Raw genomic sequence first — 20,205 nt, forward strand, 5'->3', positions numbered from 1 at the left:
ATTGGATTATCAATACCATTCCTGGTGTCTCCATAATCAGTAGTAACCCCTACTTTCTTTGCTGTTCTTTTTCCGGTTTTCTGTGATCTGCGCCACCACCACCATCTTATCAGGGCACCGTGATGTCCTTACATTGATGGATTAAAGGCCAGAAGTCCACATGACCGTCATCATCAAGCTCTTCCACGAGAACCCTGAATACCATGAGGACTGATTGTGAGGTCATTTATGTCAGGTTGAATGCCTAGAGGGGGCTGGCCGGGTGGTCTCGTGGCCTTGGGACCCCCTGCAGATTTTATTTTTTTCTCCAGCTGTGTGGAGATTTTTGTTTTTTTGTTTTTGTCCCCCCTCGCCATCAGACCTGACTTTTAACTCTACGTCAGGGGTGGCAAACTCCAGGCCTGGAGTGCTGCAGGTTTTCATTCTAACCATCTTCTTCATTAGTTTTTACTGCTAATTACTCCTTAAGAAGTATAATTCTTTTGCCTTAACTCTAATTAACGTGATTCTGGCCCCTTAGTTGTTTCTTTTTCTTTAATTAGCTGCCAAACAATAATGAGACACAAAACAAGGTGCCACATGACCAGCTCACCTGTGCCCATCATGCAGTACCTGAAAATAAAGAAAGGTGACGGTCTCAGTAAGGCTGATCTCTCAGGTCCCCAAAACATTTTACGTGTTCTTTTTTTCAGTTTTGGAAATGTCTGCTGTGGCAGAATGAGAGCAGCAACAAGCCATGGGATTAAATAACGAGTTTAATTAACAGCAAGAATCGGCTTCTCATTGAGGAACTGGTTGGAATGAAATTAGTTGGGAGTTTGAAGCCCCAGTTTAGCTGGTCAACTTTTGACTTGTTTCACATTTGATTTCTGTTTGGCTCTCATTTAATGAAGCAAATAATTAATTCAGAGCACTGAATCCTTCAAATCAGGGCTATTAAAATGAAGGGAAAAAAGTTAATTAGCAGTGAAAACTGATTAGAAAAAGGGTGAGAATGGAAACCTGCAGCCGCTGCGGCCCTCCAGGCCCGGAGTTCAACACCCCTGCTCCATGTTAATTAGTGTTCCCTAATTCTATTTTCTTATTTATTTTGTCTTTTTTTCCCCCACTTTCTTCATCATGTAAAGCACTTTGAGCTCATCATTGATATGAAAATGTGCGACAGAAATACATGGTGGTGTTGTTGGAGGAGCGGCATGGTGGCTCAGTGGGTAGCGCTGCTGCCTCACAGTTAGGAGACCTCGGTTTGCTTCCCAGGTCAGAGTTTGCATGTTCTCTCCGTGTCTGCGTTGGTTTCCTCCCACAGTCCAAAGACATGCAGGTGAGGTGCATTGGCGATTCTGAATTGTCCCTAGTGGGTGTGTGTTTGTGTGCCCTGTGGTGGGCTGGCACCCTGCCTGAGGTTTGTTTCCTTCCTTGCGCCCTGTGATGTGATTGGCCCCATGACCCTGTAGTTAGGATATAGCGGATGGATGGATGGCTGGTTGTTGGAGGACGCAATCATCCATCTGCTCCACAAAGCTGGCCGCGCTGAGAGGATTCTGTTGTTTCACATCTCTGGTGCCTTCAATACCATCCAGAGATCTGCACATGGGTGAGCCTGTGGGGTCCTGATGCTGTGGGGCAGACCACCACGTCTGTGTGAGCCCCAGTCTGCTGAACTCTGTCCACATCTGACTAGAACTACAACAGGAATTCTGGGAGGATTCTGAACATATGGGGATCTGGGACAAGACAAAGGAGAGGAGTCGGGGGGTGAACTTTGAGAATGATCAAAACCAAGGAATTGATTAATGACTTTCACCTCACCAGAGAGCCTCCATATTTGCTCACTATGAACGTAGAGGTGGTCCACTCCTACAAGTACTTGGGGGTCCATATAACGACACAGAGGAACTAAAGAATATGGGGCTGAGCAGACTCGTTATTCCTTTAATGCAGATACTTCTGTGACTCGGTGATGGCCGACATGGTGTACTGGGTTGGTAACGTCACGTCAAGAGCGGACCACCGAATCAACGGGCTAATTAAAAGGGCAGGCTCTGGGCCCTCTGGAGGTCGTAGTGCAGGAGAGAATTCAAACAAAACTCAGCTCAATTATGAACAATGCTGAACAACTCCCGAGGACTTTGAGCATCAGCTGACGTGTGTGAAGAAACACGCATATACACTGACAACAATATGCCTGTACTGCGCCTCACCGGCACTGGGACCAACAAGGCAGACGTTTTCTTTCCTTTCTAGTAGCTCCAAGACTAAAGTGTGTTTTGTGGACTATGACCGGCCAGTCATCCCGGCCATTGTTGCTGACCACATCCATCCCTTTATGACCACAGTGTCCCCATCTTCTGATTAACGCGCCACGTCACAAAGCTCAGATCGTCCCCAACATGACAAGGAGTTCACGGGACTCCAATGGCCTCCACAGTCGGCAGATCTTAATCCAGTGGAGCACCTTTGGGATGTGCTGGTGCAGGAGATTCGCAGCCAGCAAATCTGCAGCCACTGCGTGATGCTATCATGTCACTATGGACCCAAATCCCTGGGGAATGTTTCCAGCACCTGTTCAAGCCATGTAATGAATTATGGCAACCGGAGTCTACCCGGGTACTGCCAGGGTGTACCCACTAAAGCGGCCTGTGAGTGTAGACCTATCTTACGTGCATTACTCACTTGTATATACAATTTATGCGTTACTATTCGTATCTAATTCTTTTTTTTTTGTTTTCACCTTGTAAAGCACTTGAAGCACAGATGTTGTATAATAGTTTCCCCCGTTTCTTGACTCGCTTTATACCTAATGCGACGACCTGCTCAAACGCCAGATTTCACGCCGCTCCACCGACTCCTGATCACTTTTGCCACTTAGCCCGCCCCGCGCCGACCCGCTAAGCTCACCGGTCGGCTCATTCTGGGCTCCCTGAAATCTCGGCGCGTCGCCAGGACAGCTCGGTGTCGCGCAGGCCCCGTCTTCTCCCCGTGCGCTCCTGCACCACACCAGCCGATCACTTCCTACTACACCACCACCTGAAAGCACTGCCAGTCCTTGCCTTTGGGACGCCGGCTCTCTTGGTCCGCTGTACTTCTCCGATTGACCGTCAGTGTCTTCGCGCCTCGATGTGTTCACTTCACGGTGTTTTGCTGCGGGATCACTGGCGACACATTTACTTTCTTTTTCAGCGTCCTGTGAATTCACTTTTTTTTACCGAAAACTCCCTCTGTACGAAATTTGTTGGCCCGCCTTAACCAATCCGCTAATTCGCAGCACACTCGCCATTCCGGCTCTAAGACTACAACGAACTCCGCGCTCAAACACTTCATCCTCAGAGCCGAAATGGCGTCACATGGCCGCGCCGTTTCTTTGTTTGGGCGGGAGGACGCTCTCTCTGTGAACCAATCACTAGAAGAGGGCGGACACAAGTGTCACTTAGAGACTTTTGGTTTGTTCTTTCAACTGTCAATTTCTATACGTTGCCGGTAGGCGGTTACATAGAAGGTGCGCGGCGGTTGGCTAAGGTTTGTTGTCATCCTTACAGTTTTGGCAAATAGAAGAGGGGCTGGGGAAGACGAGCATGCGCGCTGGGAATGGTACAAAGCGTCACTACGAAACAGCTGATTTCCGAGAAATGACGTAGGCAGGCATCGGTATGGGCGGGCACCACGTGCGAAAACAGCCGCGTCCATTGGGGTGCATTTTATTTCTTATTTTAAAACGTTCCCAGTTAAATAACCAGAAACGCAAACAATTTAACTATTAACTGGAAAATTTAAAACGAAGGGTTTTACTAATATTTACTAATTACCTCGTAACTTAAATTCTAATTTAAAGATAAAGTGTAAAAATAAAATAGGACAAATTAAACGTTGCTTACCTTTGTGCAAGCGGAATTATCGGACGCGTCTTTGGAAAGCTGAAGACCCATTCTGTGCAAAACAATCCGACTCTTGTATTAATTCTAAATCTACTTTACTTAAGTGCGTATTATTTCTTTTTTATTTGTTATTGGCACTCCGGCCACTTAAAAAAAAAAAATACGTACTGCGGTGTCATTCACTGCACTCCGATCCCAAACCAGGTGGGCTGGAGGGTGCAGCAACGCGCTATCTGCGCATGCTCCCAATCTGTTATTCTCACCCAGGGCCATCATAACTTATGGGCACAGGAGCCCACGATGTTCCTGATGTCTAAGTAGGTTTCTGTTTTGCTGTCACCCTTTGCCTGGTGGGGCTTATGATGCCATTAAGATAGCCCTGCTTTATCTAGTGTTCATTTTTTTACTACTATTAATGTTTTTTGGCATATTCTAAAGTACTTTGAGCTTCATCCGGTGAATGAAAATGTGCTACAGAATTGAATTGAGGTTATATGTAGCTAAGCATAATTCTGATTATATAGAAATTAAAGAAACCTGACTAAATAACAAAGATGGAGATGAGCAGAACAGAAATGGCCACACAGTTTATAGGAAAGATAAGCAGAAGAGAAAAGACAAGCAAGCATTAGGGATAGCAGCCTTACTTTAGCGGCGTGTTGAAGACCCCCCAATGCAGACGCCGATTTTAATGAGCTTTTCTTTAAGAATTTAAAAAGGCAAGGATCTGAGGGAGATATTATAGTCATGGCCGTGGGCTTTACTTACGCAAATATGAACCGGGCTACCCCTCAGTTAAGGAGACCAGATTATCAAAGAGAGAAATTGGTTTGCAGCAGGAAAGTACAAAACATAAGACATCATTAATCAGATACAAGAAAATAAGTCAAGACACAACAGGTGACAAATAGTGACAGTCACTAGTGTGATTTCACTAATGTGGGCTGATGAGCATCCTGGTGCCAAAAATGACTGCCGTCGCATCAGCCAGGTGGTTGGTGGTTCAGCCACTGTGAGTAGTGAGAAAAGCCCCTATATAAATATAACAAATGTGTTATTATTATTATTAGATAAGGTGCCATGTGAGTGGTGGGCATCAAACTATAAGAAGTGCCAGTACAGGGTGTGGTGAGTAGATGGGGGCTTAGGCACAGGAAGCAGAGGGTGATGGGGTGAGGAACTTCATGAAGAATTGGGTGACGTTAAGAGTGGTGACCAGCAGGGGGCAGTGCTGGGGCCGCTGCTATGATTAATACAGGATATAGAAATGATTTAGATAGGGTGGCACAGTGGTGCAGTGGGTAGCGCTTCTGCCTCACAGTTAGAAGACCTGGGTTCAAAGACATGCAAGTTAGGTGCTTTGGCCATTCTAAATTGTCCCGAGTGTGTGCTTGGTGTGTGTGTGTGTGTGTGTGTGTGCCCTGCGGTGGGCTGGCACCCTGCCTGGGGTTTGTTTCCTGCCTTGCGCCCTGTGTTGGCTGGGATTGGCTCCAGCAGACCCCTGTGAGCCTGTAGTTTGGATATAATGGATTGGATAATGGATATGTGGATGAATTTAGATAGGAATATAAAGAACAAGCTGGTGAAGTTGGCAGATGATACCAAAGTAGGTGGATTAGCAAATCATTTGGAATCCATTATATCATCACAGAAGGACTTGGACAACAGAGAGGCATATTTGTAATGTCAGTGAATATAAAGAGTTACACACAGGAAGTCAAAATGTGAGGTTTGAATACACAATGGGTGGTCTGAAAAGCGAGATCCCACCTTATGAGGAGGATTTAGGAGTCATAGTGGACTCTAAGCTATCAACTTCCAGACAGTGTTCAGAAAACACTGAGAAGGCTAACAGAATGTCAGGTTATATAGCGCCTTGACGTGTGGAGTACAAGTCACAGGAGGTTCTGTTTGTGCTTTATAACACACTGGTGAGGCCTCATCTGGAGTCCTGGGGTCAGTTTATGACTCCATAAAGACACAGCAGCACTGGAGAAGGTCCAGAGAAGAGCGGCAAGGCTGATTGAGGACTACAGGGGGTGAGTTATGAAGAAAGATTAAAGGATTTAGGAGTCATAGTGGACTCTAAGCTATCAACTTCCAGTCAGTGTTCAGAAGGCTAACAGACTATCAGTTTATATAGCGCCTTGATATGTGGAGTACAAGTCACAGGAGGTTCTGCTCAGTCTTTATAACACACTGGTGAGGTCTCATCTGGAGTCCTGTGGTCAGTTTATGACTCCATAAAGACACAGCAGCACTGGAGGTGGTCCTGAGAAGAGCGACGAGGCTGATTGAGGGGCTACAGGGGGTGAGTTATGAAGAAACAATTCCTCACAATTCCTCTCCTCTCACCCCCCCGGTGCCCTCCTCCTGTCCAGTGTTGCCTTCCTTCCTCCCAGCTCCGACTTGCCTGGGTAAGGGAGGGTGGTCCCTTTTTATTGAGTACCCGGGAGTACTTCTGGTGCCAGGCTTACTGCCCGTTGGCAGCACCGCCGGGTCACACTGAAGTCCCATACAACAGGGAGTACGTTTCCCTGCAGTGAAAGAAGGAAAAATGGAGGGGGGGCAAAATACCATGAAATCCCGGAGGAAATCGTGCTGCCCTCTGCCAGATCGTCGTCAATGAGAAGAAGATTCACCTTCCAACCTGACGATGACCCTAAACATACAGCAAAGTTGACCAGACGGAGGCTGAAGGACAAACTGTAAAGGTGAATGTCCTGGTGTGGGCCCACCAGAGCCAAGACTTAAACCCAGTTGACAATCTGTGGTGGTCCAGTAGTGGCCACCACCCAGTGTGACTGAGCCTGAGCAGTTCAGTAAAGATGGTGGGGCTCACATGACACAATCTAGATGGGCAAAGTTGGTAGAGAAGAAGCAAACAGACTCAGGGCTGGAATCAAAGCAAAGGAGGTTCCGACACAGGGGGTGACCCTTTAAGACCACCTCAGTGTTTCTGCTTTTTTTATTTTTTTATCTTGGCTATTATATCTGTCACTTGGCTGAGGACACACAGCTGGAGTGAATTTTATTTTATTTTTCTGTCTGTGTCTTCATTTCAGGCTGCAAAGCACCACAACTTGACTATTTGGGGGGTCTTTTCTATGCCCACTGTGCTATGTGGTGTTTTTTTATAAATGTTGATACAGTAAATTCAGACGGGCCGCAGTGGTCGTCTCCCGCTACAAATCCCCGGAGTGGTGGAATACGGGAGGGAGTGAAGCAGACGTTACAGAGGAGTTGAGTCTTAAAGTTGGTGATCTGCATATAATCAGCTAGCCGTCCCGCGCGGCTCCGCCCACTTAGTAGTGAAACAGGACCAACTTTAGAAATCAATAATCTAAGCAGAGGTGAGGTGCGCTCCAACAGGTGGCGAGAGGCAGAGCGACTCCTCACTCCTGATGTCACGCTTCCCGCTCCCCTCGGCCCACAGCCTCTGTCTCGGATTAGCGCGAATATATCGCTCCTGCAAGCGAACTCCGATACTTAGAGGTCACAAAATCAATCAAGCAAATTCTAGCAAAAAAATGATCTAAATCTGTTAAGTAGTTCTCAGGTGAAAAGTGGACAGACAGATGTTGGATTTTATATATATATATATATATATATATATATATACACAGTATATCTATACTAATAAAAGGCAAAGCCCTCACTCACTCACTCACTCACTTATCACTAATTCTTCAACTTCCCGTGTAGGTAGAAGGCTGAAATTTGACAGGCTCATTCCTTACAGCTTACTTACAAAAGTTAGGCAGGTTTCATTTCGAAATTCTACACGTAACGGTCATAATGGTTGACAACGTCCGCCATGTTGAACTTTCTTATTCATGGCCCCATCTTGGTAGGTGGCTTCCCTGCACTAACCGAAACCGATGTACGTACGTATTTCAGTGGTATGACGCCACTGTTGGCCGCCATATTGAACTTTTCAACAGTCTTTGTTACTTATGGGCCCATCTTCAAGAAATTTGGTACGCGGGTGCCCAACGCTAACTGAATCCTACTTACATACATATAAACGTCCATAGCCTGCAGCTCGGTCACCGTGGGAGGCGGCGTTGGGTCCCCCATCCCAACGCCTCCCACGTTGTTGGCTGCCTGCCTATATAAGGCCGTCCGTCGCTCCGGTCTCTACATTCCCTTCCTTGCTTCACCATGAGATTCACGTCTCCCTGCTGATAACTACAGCCTTTTTATTTAATCCATGGCTTCTCCGCTGTTTTAATGTTCGTTTATTACGATTATAGTTATTGTGTAGGTATTTTAGACTTACTTTACATTGTTCAGGTACCCATTTCCTTTATCATTCCAACCGTACCCCATTAACATGTCTATCGAGGTGATCACCATCAATCAGAGAACTGTCACTTACCGAGTGGTTTCCATGCCCGGAGATGGCACCTGCCTTTTCCATTCTCTGTGTTACATATTGCACAGCCATATCAGGCTCACTCTTGATATCCATTGTGTCTTATGTATTGACTGACTGGACAGGTTCAAGGTGTGGACTGATGACGTACAGGAGATAATTAGACTACACAGGAGCACTAGAAGAGTGAAATGCTTAAGCCCTTCACCTACGGATCTGCATGTGAGTTGATGGCTGCCGCTGAATTGTTCGGTTGTCGCTTTCAAGTGTACCGAAATGGCCAAATATTTTACACCTTTGGACAACCGCCAATGCCTCTTAAACATCTTAGACTGACAGGTGACGATTTCAGTAGTGGACACTTTGATGTTTATGAATGTTTAAACTCTCAAAAGCTGGATGTGAAGTTATCGATGAAACCGGTTGTGTGCTTACAACGCTTGACAGATGGCGAATGTCACTTCAACACAACAAGTCCTACAAATACTGTCGTCATTGAAACAAACCATGAAACTCAAACCGATTATGACAGCAGCAATCCAAGCTGTGAGATTTGAGACAAGATTACTGTTCACATGGCCGACTGTACGTTACATGCTCAAGAGTAAGCTCAGCGCACAGCTTGGTCAGATTACAACCGGAGGGCCAAACTCACAATGTGGTATACAAAGAGATCCTTAACAGATAATTATTGGCATATTTTCCCTCAGTTTAAAAAGGTTTCATTTTCTTCTTAATAAAAATTTTAATGCAGTACTTCGCCGCTGCGAAGCGCAGGTATTTTGCTAGTATATATACAGTATATAGATATATGAGCTAGTGGACAGTAGTGCTGGCTCTCTGGCACCCCCTTGTGGTTACTAAGCGTCAACTGTTTGATCACATACCGGTACATACAAGACCGCAAGATCGTGACAGCCTGCTTTATCTGTATATATAAGACTAGCTGATTACCCAGTTGCTTCGCTCACTGAGTGCAAGGCAAAAAAATAAAATGCAGTTCATTATCATATGAGAATATGTGACATATAGGAAGCGTATAAATTTTTAAAAAGTAAAACATTAACATTTAAGAAGTAAAGATACATTGAGTAGTACTGCCGTGCTTTCGGGTAAAGTACATTTTTGTTTGCCCATTAATTTGCTTTAAATTAAAGTCATACCCATCTTCTCTCTTGCAAAAAATGATGGGATATTGCAGAGCATCCTTTGACCTGTGCGTTTCTGAAATACGCTCCAAGCCTTCTTGACGTCTTTGAAGGACAATGTCTCCGGTGGCGACGTCTTCTCCGACCAACACAATTGCTACTTCATTAATGGTAGGTGCGTTAAATCTTCGGTCAGACTCATTAACTGGAATTTTATCCGCTCTAATGATCCATTTGTATTGATCTGTCGGCATTATTTCGAGAGCGGTCTTAAATATTTTCAGTAATGCATTATGTTCATGCATAATTTTTTGAATGTCAAGAACAATTTCTTTCTTGGTACCAGGAATTGTATCTCAGCGTAATGTTGCTTCTTCGTCTTCATTCCCAAAAAAAAATACATTCAAAGGAATTTGTGGCTCTCATCAGGCAACGGTATTAATGACCCAATTCTGTGATAGATTTGCCCCCTTATTTTAAATGTCGGCATAAAGCCAGACTCTTTGGTAGCAGCCGTGGTGCCAAACGATGTCATCTGAAAACACAAATTGTATTTCCTAATGATCTGTAGAAAATGAGTTGAATGTGGTTACGCTGTTTTCGGTCATGCGCACGTAGTGTATTATAATATGTTCTGTGGTCATACGTAATTTCCGTTTCAAACGCGAAAAGAATTTTATATATTAATAAAATTGTGACTAATTGTTGGAAACGTGTTCACTGGAAGGTGCTTTGTGGAATAAACACACTTTATTGTATTTATATTCTTATACCAGCTGTCCCCCGTGGCCCCATGTAGTAGCGAAACGGGACGAACTTTAAAAATCAATAAGCAAGCTGAGCGGAGGCGAGGTGCGCTCCAAAACACAGAGGAAGACCGCCCACTCCTGACGTCACGCTTCCCCGCCTCGGCCTCGGATCAGCGGGACTGTCGCTCCTGCAAGCGAACTGTGATGCTGTACTTAGAAGTCGCAAAATCAACCGGAATGTTCAAGAAAATTCTAGAAAAAAAATCCGATCTAAATCTGTAAAGTAGTTCTCTCATGAAAAAGCGGACAGACAGACAGACGTTAGATTTTCTGTACAGCGCCCTCCACAATTATTGGCACCCTGGTTAAGGTGTGTTTTTTTTTTTCCAAAAAATATAGGCTCACAACACATATAAAAGAGAAAAATCCAACCTTTAATTGAAGTACATTTATTCATTGGCAAAAAAATCACCCACAGTAAAACCTTGGATTGCGAATCATTAGTGTTTTGCAAGATGAGCAAAAAAATGTAATAAATGTTAACATGATAAACGAGCGAGGTCTTGCAATACGAGTGATACGTATTGTGAACGCGGCTGCCGAAACCAACCCCCCCCTGAACAGACAGTGACACAATGGGAAACAAGCACAACTTTTCGTCTCCTCTTTTGGAGGATCAGCTGCTAGCCTGCTGCTTGCTTCCGTGCCGCACGATCTGCATCTCGTGCGCGGCTTCGAACATTTAAAAAACCGCGCCGCGGCTGTCCTGGTGGCTCACGGCCTTGTCCATCTTCCCCCGGTCATCCTCCCGAGCCGCCTGCCACGCCCCTTTCAGAGGGAAGATCTTGTGTTCTTTTGATCGAGAGGCGGAGCTATGACGACCGGTTTTGACAGTGAGCCCGGATCGCTCCTGAAAGTACGGAAGCCTATAAGGGCCACGGTGAAGAAAAAAAAAAATACGGACACAGTGAAAAAAAAACCTAACTGTCGAGATTAAAGTCCGACATGTTGATTTTATTCTCGTAGTTTGTCATTAAAGCAGAACATCGTAAACTAAACTTCATCTTAAAATGAATATTTAATTTACTAGATTTTCTTAAACCCCGTCATAAGTTGTATAGAACATTAAATGCTTCATATTAAGTGTTTCCCGACCCAGTTGTTAATCACTGCGCGTTTCTTAAACTGACTTCCTCCGCACTAAGAGGAGGTGCCGGCAGCGATCGCCTCACAGAATCCATTCACTTCATGATATTCCTGCTCCCTGAACATTTAGAATGATAAGATAAATACTTGATATTATTTGCATAATGAAATGCATTAAAGCAGTTATTAATCATGTGGGCGCACGGTGGCGTGGAGGTTGCGCTGCTGCCTGGCAGCAATGGAGTCCCGGGTGTTCCCTGCCTCTGAATTTGCAGGTTTTTCTGGTGGGTTTACTCGGCGTGTTCAGTCATGTAGGATGTGGGGTTTTGTTCTGCTATATTGACCCTGCTTGTGTATGTTGTGCCTGTTACTCCAGTTCTGGCCTCACTTCATTGGCTCCCAGTTGAATTTAGGATTCATTTTAAAATTTTACTTTTGGTTTATAAGTCGCTAAATGGCGCTGCCCCATCCTATCTGGCCAATTTGCTGGTACGTTATACAGCAGTGCGCTCTTTACGTTCCTCTCAACAGCAATTGTTGGTTGTGCCAAAGTCTAAGATGAAGACAAGGGCTGGTCGTGCCTAGCACCAAAATGAACGCTCTGCCAATTCAAATTAGGTCAGCATCATCAACCCAAATGTTTAAATCAAGACTTAAAACACACTTGCTTTTAACTGTATATGAGTAACTTTGGTATCAATTTTATTAATAATTTATTCATTTTTGCATATCCATTATTTTTCTGCAATTTGCTTATCTTCTAATCGGTTCCTTTAACTTATTTATTTTAGTATTTGTGTAATTTTTTTCTTTCGTTTCTTTACTAGGGTGGCACGGTGGCGCAGTGGGTAGCGCTGCTGCCTCGCAGTTAGGAGACCTGGGTTTGCTTCCCGGGTCCTCCCTGTGTGGAGTTTGCATGTTCTCCCCGTGTCTGCGTGGGTTTCCTCCCACAGTCCAGGTTAGGTGGATTGGCGATCCTAAATTGTCTCTAGCGTGTGCCCTGTGGTGGGCTGGTGACCTGCCCGGGATTTGTTTCCTGCCTTGCGCCCTGTGTTGCTTGGGATTGGCTCTAGCAGACCCCCTTGACCCTGTAGTTAGGATATAACAGGTTGGATAATGGATGGATGGTTGTGCCCTGTGGTGGGTTGGCATCCTGCCCAGGATTTGTTCCTGCCTTTAGCCCTGTGTTGGCTGGGATTGGCTCCAGCAGACCCCTGTGAGCCTGTGTTCAGATTCATCGGGTTGGAAAATGGATGGATTGATGGATAGATAAAAATGAAAAGATTCAGCGTACCAAAATTACAATACCAGTAGCTGCAAGGTTCAAAAACGGAATATATGGTGTGAACCTTGAACACCCGGACACAGAAAGACACGGACTCCAGATGTCCAACCCAACACCACAGGGCACACAATAGGAGCAGTAAGGCTCTCTTTCTCTCTCTCTCTTCTGCTGCCTCCAACTCCTCACTAACAAGCTCCATCCTCTTCCATCTGACTCCGGTTCCCCGAATGGAGTGAGGCGGCCTCTTTTAAACTTCACCCAGATGTTCTCCAGGTGCTTCCTGATCTTCTTCAGGCAGCACTTCCCAATGTGGTGGAAGTGATGGCTTCTAAGGCTCCATAATTATCCAGGCGCCCGCTACAGGGATTAGCATCCAAGCTCTGTTCCCGTGGTCCCCATGCAGACCAGGGAGGTCGCCTTCTTGTGTTCCAGGGAAGATACTGTACCTCTCCCACTTGGACATAGGCAGTGGTGCAGTAAGAATTACGTTTCTGGACTTCACCTTCAACACCATCCAACCTCTGCTCCTTAGGGACAAGCTGACAGAGATGAGAGTAGATTCACACCTGGTGTCATGGATCATGGACTATCTTACAGACAGACCTCAGTATGTGCATCTCAGGAACTGCAGGTCTGACATTGTGGTCAGCAGTACAGGAACACCACAGGGGACTGGACTTTCTCCGGTCCTCTTCAGCCAACAAACATCAGACTTCCAATACAACTCAGAGTCCTGCCACATGCAAAAGTTCACTGATGACACTGCTATGGTGGGCTGCATCAGGAGTGGGCAGGAGGAGGAGTATGGGAACCTAATCAAGGACTTTGTTAAATGGTGCGACTCAAACCACCTACACCTGAACACCAGCAAAACTAAGGAGCTGGTGGTGGATTTTAGGAGGCCCAGGACCTTCATGGACCCCGTGATCATCAGAGGTGACTGTGCAGAGGGTGCAGACCTTTAAATACCTGGGAGTGCAGCTGGAAGATAAATTAGACTGGACTGCCAATACTGATGATCTGTGCAAGAGAGGACAGAGCCGACTATACTGCATTAGAAGGCTGGCGTCCTTCAACATCTGCAATAAGATGCTGCAGATGTTCTATCAGACAGTTGTGGTGAGCGCCCTCTTCTACACGGTGGTGTGCTGGGGAGGCAGCATGAAGAAGAGGGACACCTCACGCCTGGACAAACTGGTGAGGAAGGCAGGCTCTATTGTAGGCACAGAGCTGGACAGTTTGACATCCGTGGCAGAGCGAGGCGCTGAGCAGACTCCTGTCAATCATGGAGAATCCACTGCAGCCACTGAACAGGATCATCTCCAGACAGAGGAGCAGCTTCAGTGACAGACTGCTGTCACCATCCTGCTCCACTGACAGACTGAGGAGACCCCTCACTATGCGACTCTTCAATTCCACCCGAGGGAGTAAACGTTAACATTATACAAAGTTATTTTCTGTTATACCTGCATTGTTATCACTCTGATATTTAATATTGTTATTATTAGTATGCTGCTGCTGGAGTATGTGAGTGTACCCTTGGGATTAATAAAGTATCTATCTATCTATCTATCTATTATATAGTGCCTTTCATATCTATCTATCTATCTATCTATCTATCTATCTATCTATCTATCTATCTATTATATAGCCTTTCACGTCTATCTATCTATCTATCTATCTATCTATCTATCTATCTATCTATCTATCTATCTATCTATTATATAGTGCCTTTCACGTCTATCTATCTATCTTATAGTGCCTTTCACATCTATCTATCTATCTATCTATCTATCTATCTATCTATCTATCTATCTATCTATCTATCTATCTATTATATAGTGCCTTTCACGTCTATCTATCTATCTATCTATCTATCATATAGCTCCTTTCCTCATTATTTTTCCAGCCCAAAGGAGTTTATGGACCTTCTAACTGTCAGAACCTCCTCACTCAGACCCTCAGCTCCATTATATCCAACAGTTTCCCTCACCAAGTCCCTGATGCCCACCTGTACTCACCGAACGGGTGTCCCCCCTGAGGTGCAGTTGTGCTCCCCCTAGAGATGTTCTTGTTCTGTTTTCGGACATTGAGCCTGACGTTTGTCTTTTACACCCCCGTTTGTGGGTGCTGTGGATTTCGGGGGTCTGTATATGGACCATTCTGCAGTGGGTTGAGGGTATCAGCTTTTCTGGGTGCCACCTGAGTGCTCTCGTGCCAGCGTGTGCTCTCCACGTGTGCTGCTGTGTTTCTCCTCCTGCACTTTGGTGGTCAGGCCTGGTGTGGCTTAGAGTGACCCCTGTTGGTCAGCACCCCCTCTTTACTGTCACGTTACAAAGGGATGAAGTTGTGGTTGGTGGCCTTGCGGGAGGAGGACTGCTGAGCTTTTGCTCTGGGAGACTCTTGAGGCATCAGGGGGTCTTTAAATGTTTAAATTCAGACTCAAGGTCTTTATGCTGTGTGTAAAGTTATTTTCAGTGTACTTGTGGTGTTTTCTTTTGGTCAGATATTCACGGGGGCTTTCACTCTCCTCTGCACAATACAGTAACAATGGTAGGCTGGTACACTGAACCTCAAGACCAACGTGAAGAAAACCAGGATGGGTGACAGGTGAAGCCCACGAGGGGGGCCGTGTGTTGGCATCCATCTGGAGTTCCTTGCCCTTACTGTCCAGTGTGCGTCCCTGAGCCCACATGTCACACATTCGTGTCATCGGCTGTCACTGAAGTGATGGCGCTCATGTCATTCTAGCATATGCCCGTTGACATCTGAGGTGCACCAGCGTCCTTTAGCTGTCCACATAATTGTGACACTTAGGCTCATGGTAGGGTGTGCTGTGCTGGTAACTCGGACCCCACAGAGGACTCCATGTGTGCACCCACCTGCCATCTCAAGAGGACGAGTCGAGCCCCCCAGGATATAATTAGCATAAGGCACATGGAAGTGGGGACAGACAGACAGATGGACACAGACTAGAGTGACACGCCACATTTACAGATGTGTGTAGGAACAAGGGTGGGAGATGGGGGTCCTTGAATGAGACAGCAGGGGGTGCAGTGAGGGAGGCACTTGTTGCACTTTATTACACTCTCTTTATTTTCCCCATTTTCTCTTATACTGAGAAGCGCTCTTCCTACGGGCACAGCACAGCATTTAGACATGAGAAGGCCATCTGCCACTTACAGTACATGGCACCTTTCAAATAACCGAGTGACAAAGGAACTGTCATGCAGTGCCACCACAACAGCAAGCTCAACTTTTGGGGATGGAGCCGCACCTTCGATTCAGGTTATTATTCAGCCTTTATTTTATATAGCGCCTTTCACAATGTTTAGCATCAAAGGGTACAAAGAAAGCCACAAAACAACCAGGCAGGTTAGAACAAAACACAAAGCGAAGGTAAATGACACCTGACCATAAAACTGTCCGGGGGTGGTCCGGGGGGGTCACAAAACCATGTGGCCTTCTATTGGCATTTCTTAATAAACTCCTAAAGGTGGGGGCTGAAGCTGGACATCTGGGAAGTGGACATTAAGGAGGACATCAGGGTCATCACACCAAGTCCATCAGGGTTCTCAGCTGACTTGATCAGCTTGACTCTAAAAGTACAACTAAAACAAAAGAGTGGGCGAGAACCACATGACACGGGGGGACAATAGCTATTGGTCACCCAGTGATGCTGGCTACTGGTCACTCTATTAAGTCACTCGGGGATGATGACCATTGGTCACCCAGGGACAATGGCTACTGGTCACTCTATTTAGTCATTCGTGGGATGATTGCCACTGGTCACTTAATGACTTTGACTCACTGGTCACTCAATAGCAATGGCCATTGGTCACTCAATGTGATGGCTACTGGTCACTCTTAGTCACTCATGGTCAATGTCCATTGGTCACTCAGTGTTGATGGCTACTGGTCACTTTATTTAGTCACTCAGGGATGATGTCCATTGGTCACTTAATGACTTTGACTCACTGGTCACTCAATAGTAATGGCCATTGGCCACTCAATGACTATGATTATCTGGTCAACTAGTATTAATTACTATTGGTCACTCAATAAGTTCATCTAACTGGTCAATCAGTGGCTATGGTCATTGGTCACTCAATGACCATGACTGTCTAGTTACGTAGAGTTATTGACCATGGTCACTTAGTGGCTATGACTATTTGGTCATTTAGTCACGACAGACAATATTTACTTAATTACAATGCCTATTAATCATTCAATGGCTACAAGTAACTGGTCACTAAATGGCTCTGGCCATCAATCACTCAGTGACAATGATGATCTGGACACTCATTAGATATTGGCCCGCGTGACTATCTGGTCCATTACTGTTAATGATCATGGTCACTCAATAACTAAAGCTATTTGGTCACTCAGTGATGACGGCCGTCTGTCCCTCAATAATTACAACTACATGTTTGCTCAATTACTTTGATTAGTTGGTCACTCAGTGACGATGGCTATTTGTCACTCAATAACTCTGACTAACTGGCCACTCCATGACCACCACTGGCTGGTCACTCAATGATTACTGCTGACCAGTCCTGCTCCTCAAACACCAGATCTTCATCCTGCTTCATCATATTCATCAGATACTTAATGCCAGCCTTGAGGCTAGTTTTGACGCCAGCCCCCACAGCATACCCTGCTATGCCTGCCGTTCCCCCAGTGATGGCCATTAAGGCATCGGTGCCCACGTCCACAGCCAGGAGGATCGCCCGCTCCTTGGCGACTTCGGTACACTGGGCGGCGGCGTAGTAAACGGCCGTGCCCAGGTTGTAGAGTGTGCTGACAGCTGGGATCCACTCCACCACCCTGGAGACCTTCTCCTCCGTCTGGTCAATGCACTCGCTCTGCAGGCTTCTCTTGACAAGTGTGTGCTGCATCATATCCTGGCACTCCAGTATCCAGGACTCTGTGCCCACCTCAGGCACAATACAGCTTCCTTTTCTATAGACAGCATGGAACAGCCCATGAGTGGCACTGCCACGCACTCCGGCACACTGAGGGCCCAGGTTCTCACATTCCTGGATTGCACTTGCTAGCAAGTGATGCTCCTGCATGGCACTGCCCACCAGCCGTGTGCCATTCACCTGCTGCCACCTCTGGCATTCCTTGCCTGTCCAGCTGATGCCATCCTGGATCTCATTGCTTGTTAAGTCCTGTGGAAACTGGGAGGCAATCTGCTCAATGTTAAAGAATAGGGCATTCAGTTGGTGCTCCTGCCGGCGGTCTGGGTGTGAAGCAGTGGGCACGACTTTACCCCATTTACCCTCTATGAGCTCTTGGACTTGGAGCAGCACCTCTTCAGCATCAGAGACCCCCAAGTCCTCATAGAGCCTCAGGAGCAGCATCTCAGCTTCCTGAAGGCACCCTAGGGCACCAAGCAAAGGCACCAATGCCACTGATACCAGATCCCTGGCAAATATGGGCCACTTGGAGGAGTTCCTGAAGGGTTCATTAGCCAGTTCCTGGCATGTGACACTCCCGTTGAGGTCCACCAGACTGGACCTCATGGTCTGCAGTTGGGTGCTCAGGCTGGCGATCCTCTGAGCTGCCCGACTCTTGAGGTGCTCGCTGGTCTGCTGAATCAGGTTGGCAGTGCCAGAGAAGTTGGCAGAGTTTTCTCCCACAGCAGCTGATCGTCTGACCAGTGGGGACGCGCTGAGTGGCCGGCAGAGGTGGTCAGAAAGTAGCAGCAGGCAGAGGAGGAGCCATCTCAGCCGAGGACTCATGGCCACAAGAAGGACAGTGTCTGCCAGGAGAGATGGGACACTGTTAGTGTGGAAGTGGTGGCATCGCGTCAGATGTGGGGAGCGGAACAGGCAGACTGCCCATATGGTGCCATTCACATCCAGGAATTTGTAGTGCCTTTCACAAATGAGAGCCAATCAGACAGCCGAATGCCCAGGCCTGCCACCAGAGGGCGTCTTATACCTTTAATTTATTTTGGTTTTTGCATCCTGGCACCCCATCCAGGATTGGCCCCTAATGTTCAGCCTGAAGTGAATTAATTGGGTTTGAGATTATTTTGTGTGAAAGTGAAGGCTGCTAGCCTGTCGAATCTCAGCCTCACCACTCACTCCTGATTTTGACCAGGGCATTGTTAAAATGCAGTGGACGGCATTTTGTGCCAATCCAGGGAGCACTGAAATTGGTGAAAAATGCCTAGAATTGTGTTGTGTATGATAAGGAGCTACAGGGAAGACACAGTGCCACGCAACATGCCATGTCTTTATGCTTACTAGCATTACCAGAGGAGAAGGCTATGCACCTCATCAATCAGTGATGCCAGCTGAAAGAAAGAAGAGGGGCATAGCTTATTGACCACATGACACACGTCAACCATTCATCCATCCACCTTTTATAGCGCCTTTCACCCTCCTGTCTACAGTACCTTTGTTCTGTATTGGAGCCCAGGTGATTCCGAAGCAGTAAGCCTCAGCTGCTTAACCACTAGGGGGCATATTAGGGGTATCCAGCACACGGCAGGTTGGCTGGTGTGCCTACCCAGTGTAGGCAGCTGATCCCCACCCCCTCTCCTACTTCCTTCTACTTTTTATGCTGCTGTCCCGAGCCCTCTGCTCGTCACCCTCCCCTGGTAATCGGTCACACGATCCCCCCTTTTGCCTCAGTTGTGCCACCCTTGCCACGCTTGCTTCCCAACATTTTCAAACAGTGCATCAACTTACCGAAATCAAAGCAGACGTCGGTGTGCGAGCTGTCGCCTTGTCTGTGTCTCGTCCGTCTTTTAATCAGTTACAGAGTGACACTGCCCAGTCCTGCCTACAGAGACACAAGGCCAGGGTTGGCATATTGATTAGTGATGGGGGTGGGGGACGGGGGATTGCAGGTTTGGCGTGTGACCCAGATTTCCAGTGGCACTGTCTCTATCCCTGAAGCTGGCCTCCTTCAATGGTGTCTTTAGAAGTGGCACTGGCACTAGGCCTGGGCTTTTTTCTTTCAATAAGAACATAGGAAACAAGCAGGTTGAACCCATGCCAGGCAAAGCGGGTCCACAGAGTGACTTTGAGTTGTGTGCTTGTGATTAAAGGCACTATATCCTGTTATCGAATTCAAAATTAGAAGCTGTGATTCTTGGTGACTGCCTCTGTCTTTGGGCAGATGCCAGCCCTTGTGTGCCAGTGCATCTCCTTCGATGCCTGTCTCTTCTTTAACCCTTAGTGGATGAGACAGACGAGCTTATTGGGAGAAACCTGAGAGGAGCAGAGCGGCAGTGGCCACTAGAGGGCAGCGTCACCCCCATAATGTGACACGCGCTGCAGCTCGGCTTTCATCACAAAGTGCTCATTGACCAATCGGCGAGCTGCCTACCACCCGCCCCCAGGCCAGAATCCAATGACCGTGTCACCCCGCTGTCCGGCCTTGGTGACCTGGCAGGCTGTGTGGCCTTGTGAACGAGGACTTGGACCGCAGACCGCAAGGTCATCTGCTTGGGGCCCTTCCACAAATGGCTGTGACAGGCTGAGCCTGGGCACAATAGCAACACACAACTATGGAATTAGCTCTAACAAGGTGCTATATTAAATACAGTGCTTTCCTGTCCCCAGTCACTGGCTTTTCTACCTTCCTTGTCTGAGACACTGATAGATAG

At 46.7% G+C, this 20,205-nt stretch overlaps 2 protein-coding genes across 3 annotated transcripts in view; both read right to left on the minus strand.

Annotated features, from left to right (window-relative positions):
- The window catches only part of stat2 (signal transducer and activator of transcription 2), a 37,353-nt gene extending 34,065 nt beyond the window's left edge, over positions 1-3,288 (minus strand). The window contains exon 1 of one of the 2 annotated variants that reach the window (XM_039746596.1): positions 2,899-3,288. The gene's annotated coding sequence lies outside the window, so the exon portion shown is untranslated. The remainder of the gene's footprint in view (positions 1-2,898) is intronic. The other variant, XM_039746595.1, reaches the window with a different exon arrangement.
- A 12,573-nt stretch (positions 3,289-15,861) lies between these two features.
- apof (apolipoprotein F) lies at positions 15,862-19,390 on the minus strand. Its single transcript, XM_039746597.1, has 2 exons — positions 19,283-19,390; positions 15,862-18,345 (listed from the first exon to the last, which is right to left on the minus strand). Exon 2 carries the CDS (start codon positions 18,323-18,325, stop codon positions 17,108-17,110), a length of 1,218 nt encoding a protein of 405 aa, XP_039602531.1. The 5' UTR covers positions 18,326-18,345; positions 19,283-19,390; the 3' UTR covers positions 15,862-17,107.
- Positions 19,391-20,205: the final 815 nt, after the last annotated feature.

The sequence above is a fragment of the Polypterus senegalus genome, chromosome 3 (genome assembly GCF_016835505.1).
Source record: "Polypterus senegalus isolate Bchr_013 chromosome 3, ASM1683550v1, whole genome shotgun sequence".
NCBI lineage: Eukaryota > Metazoa > Chordata > Cladistia > Polypteriformes > Polypteridae > Polypterus > Polypterus senegalus.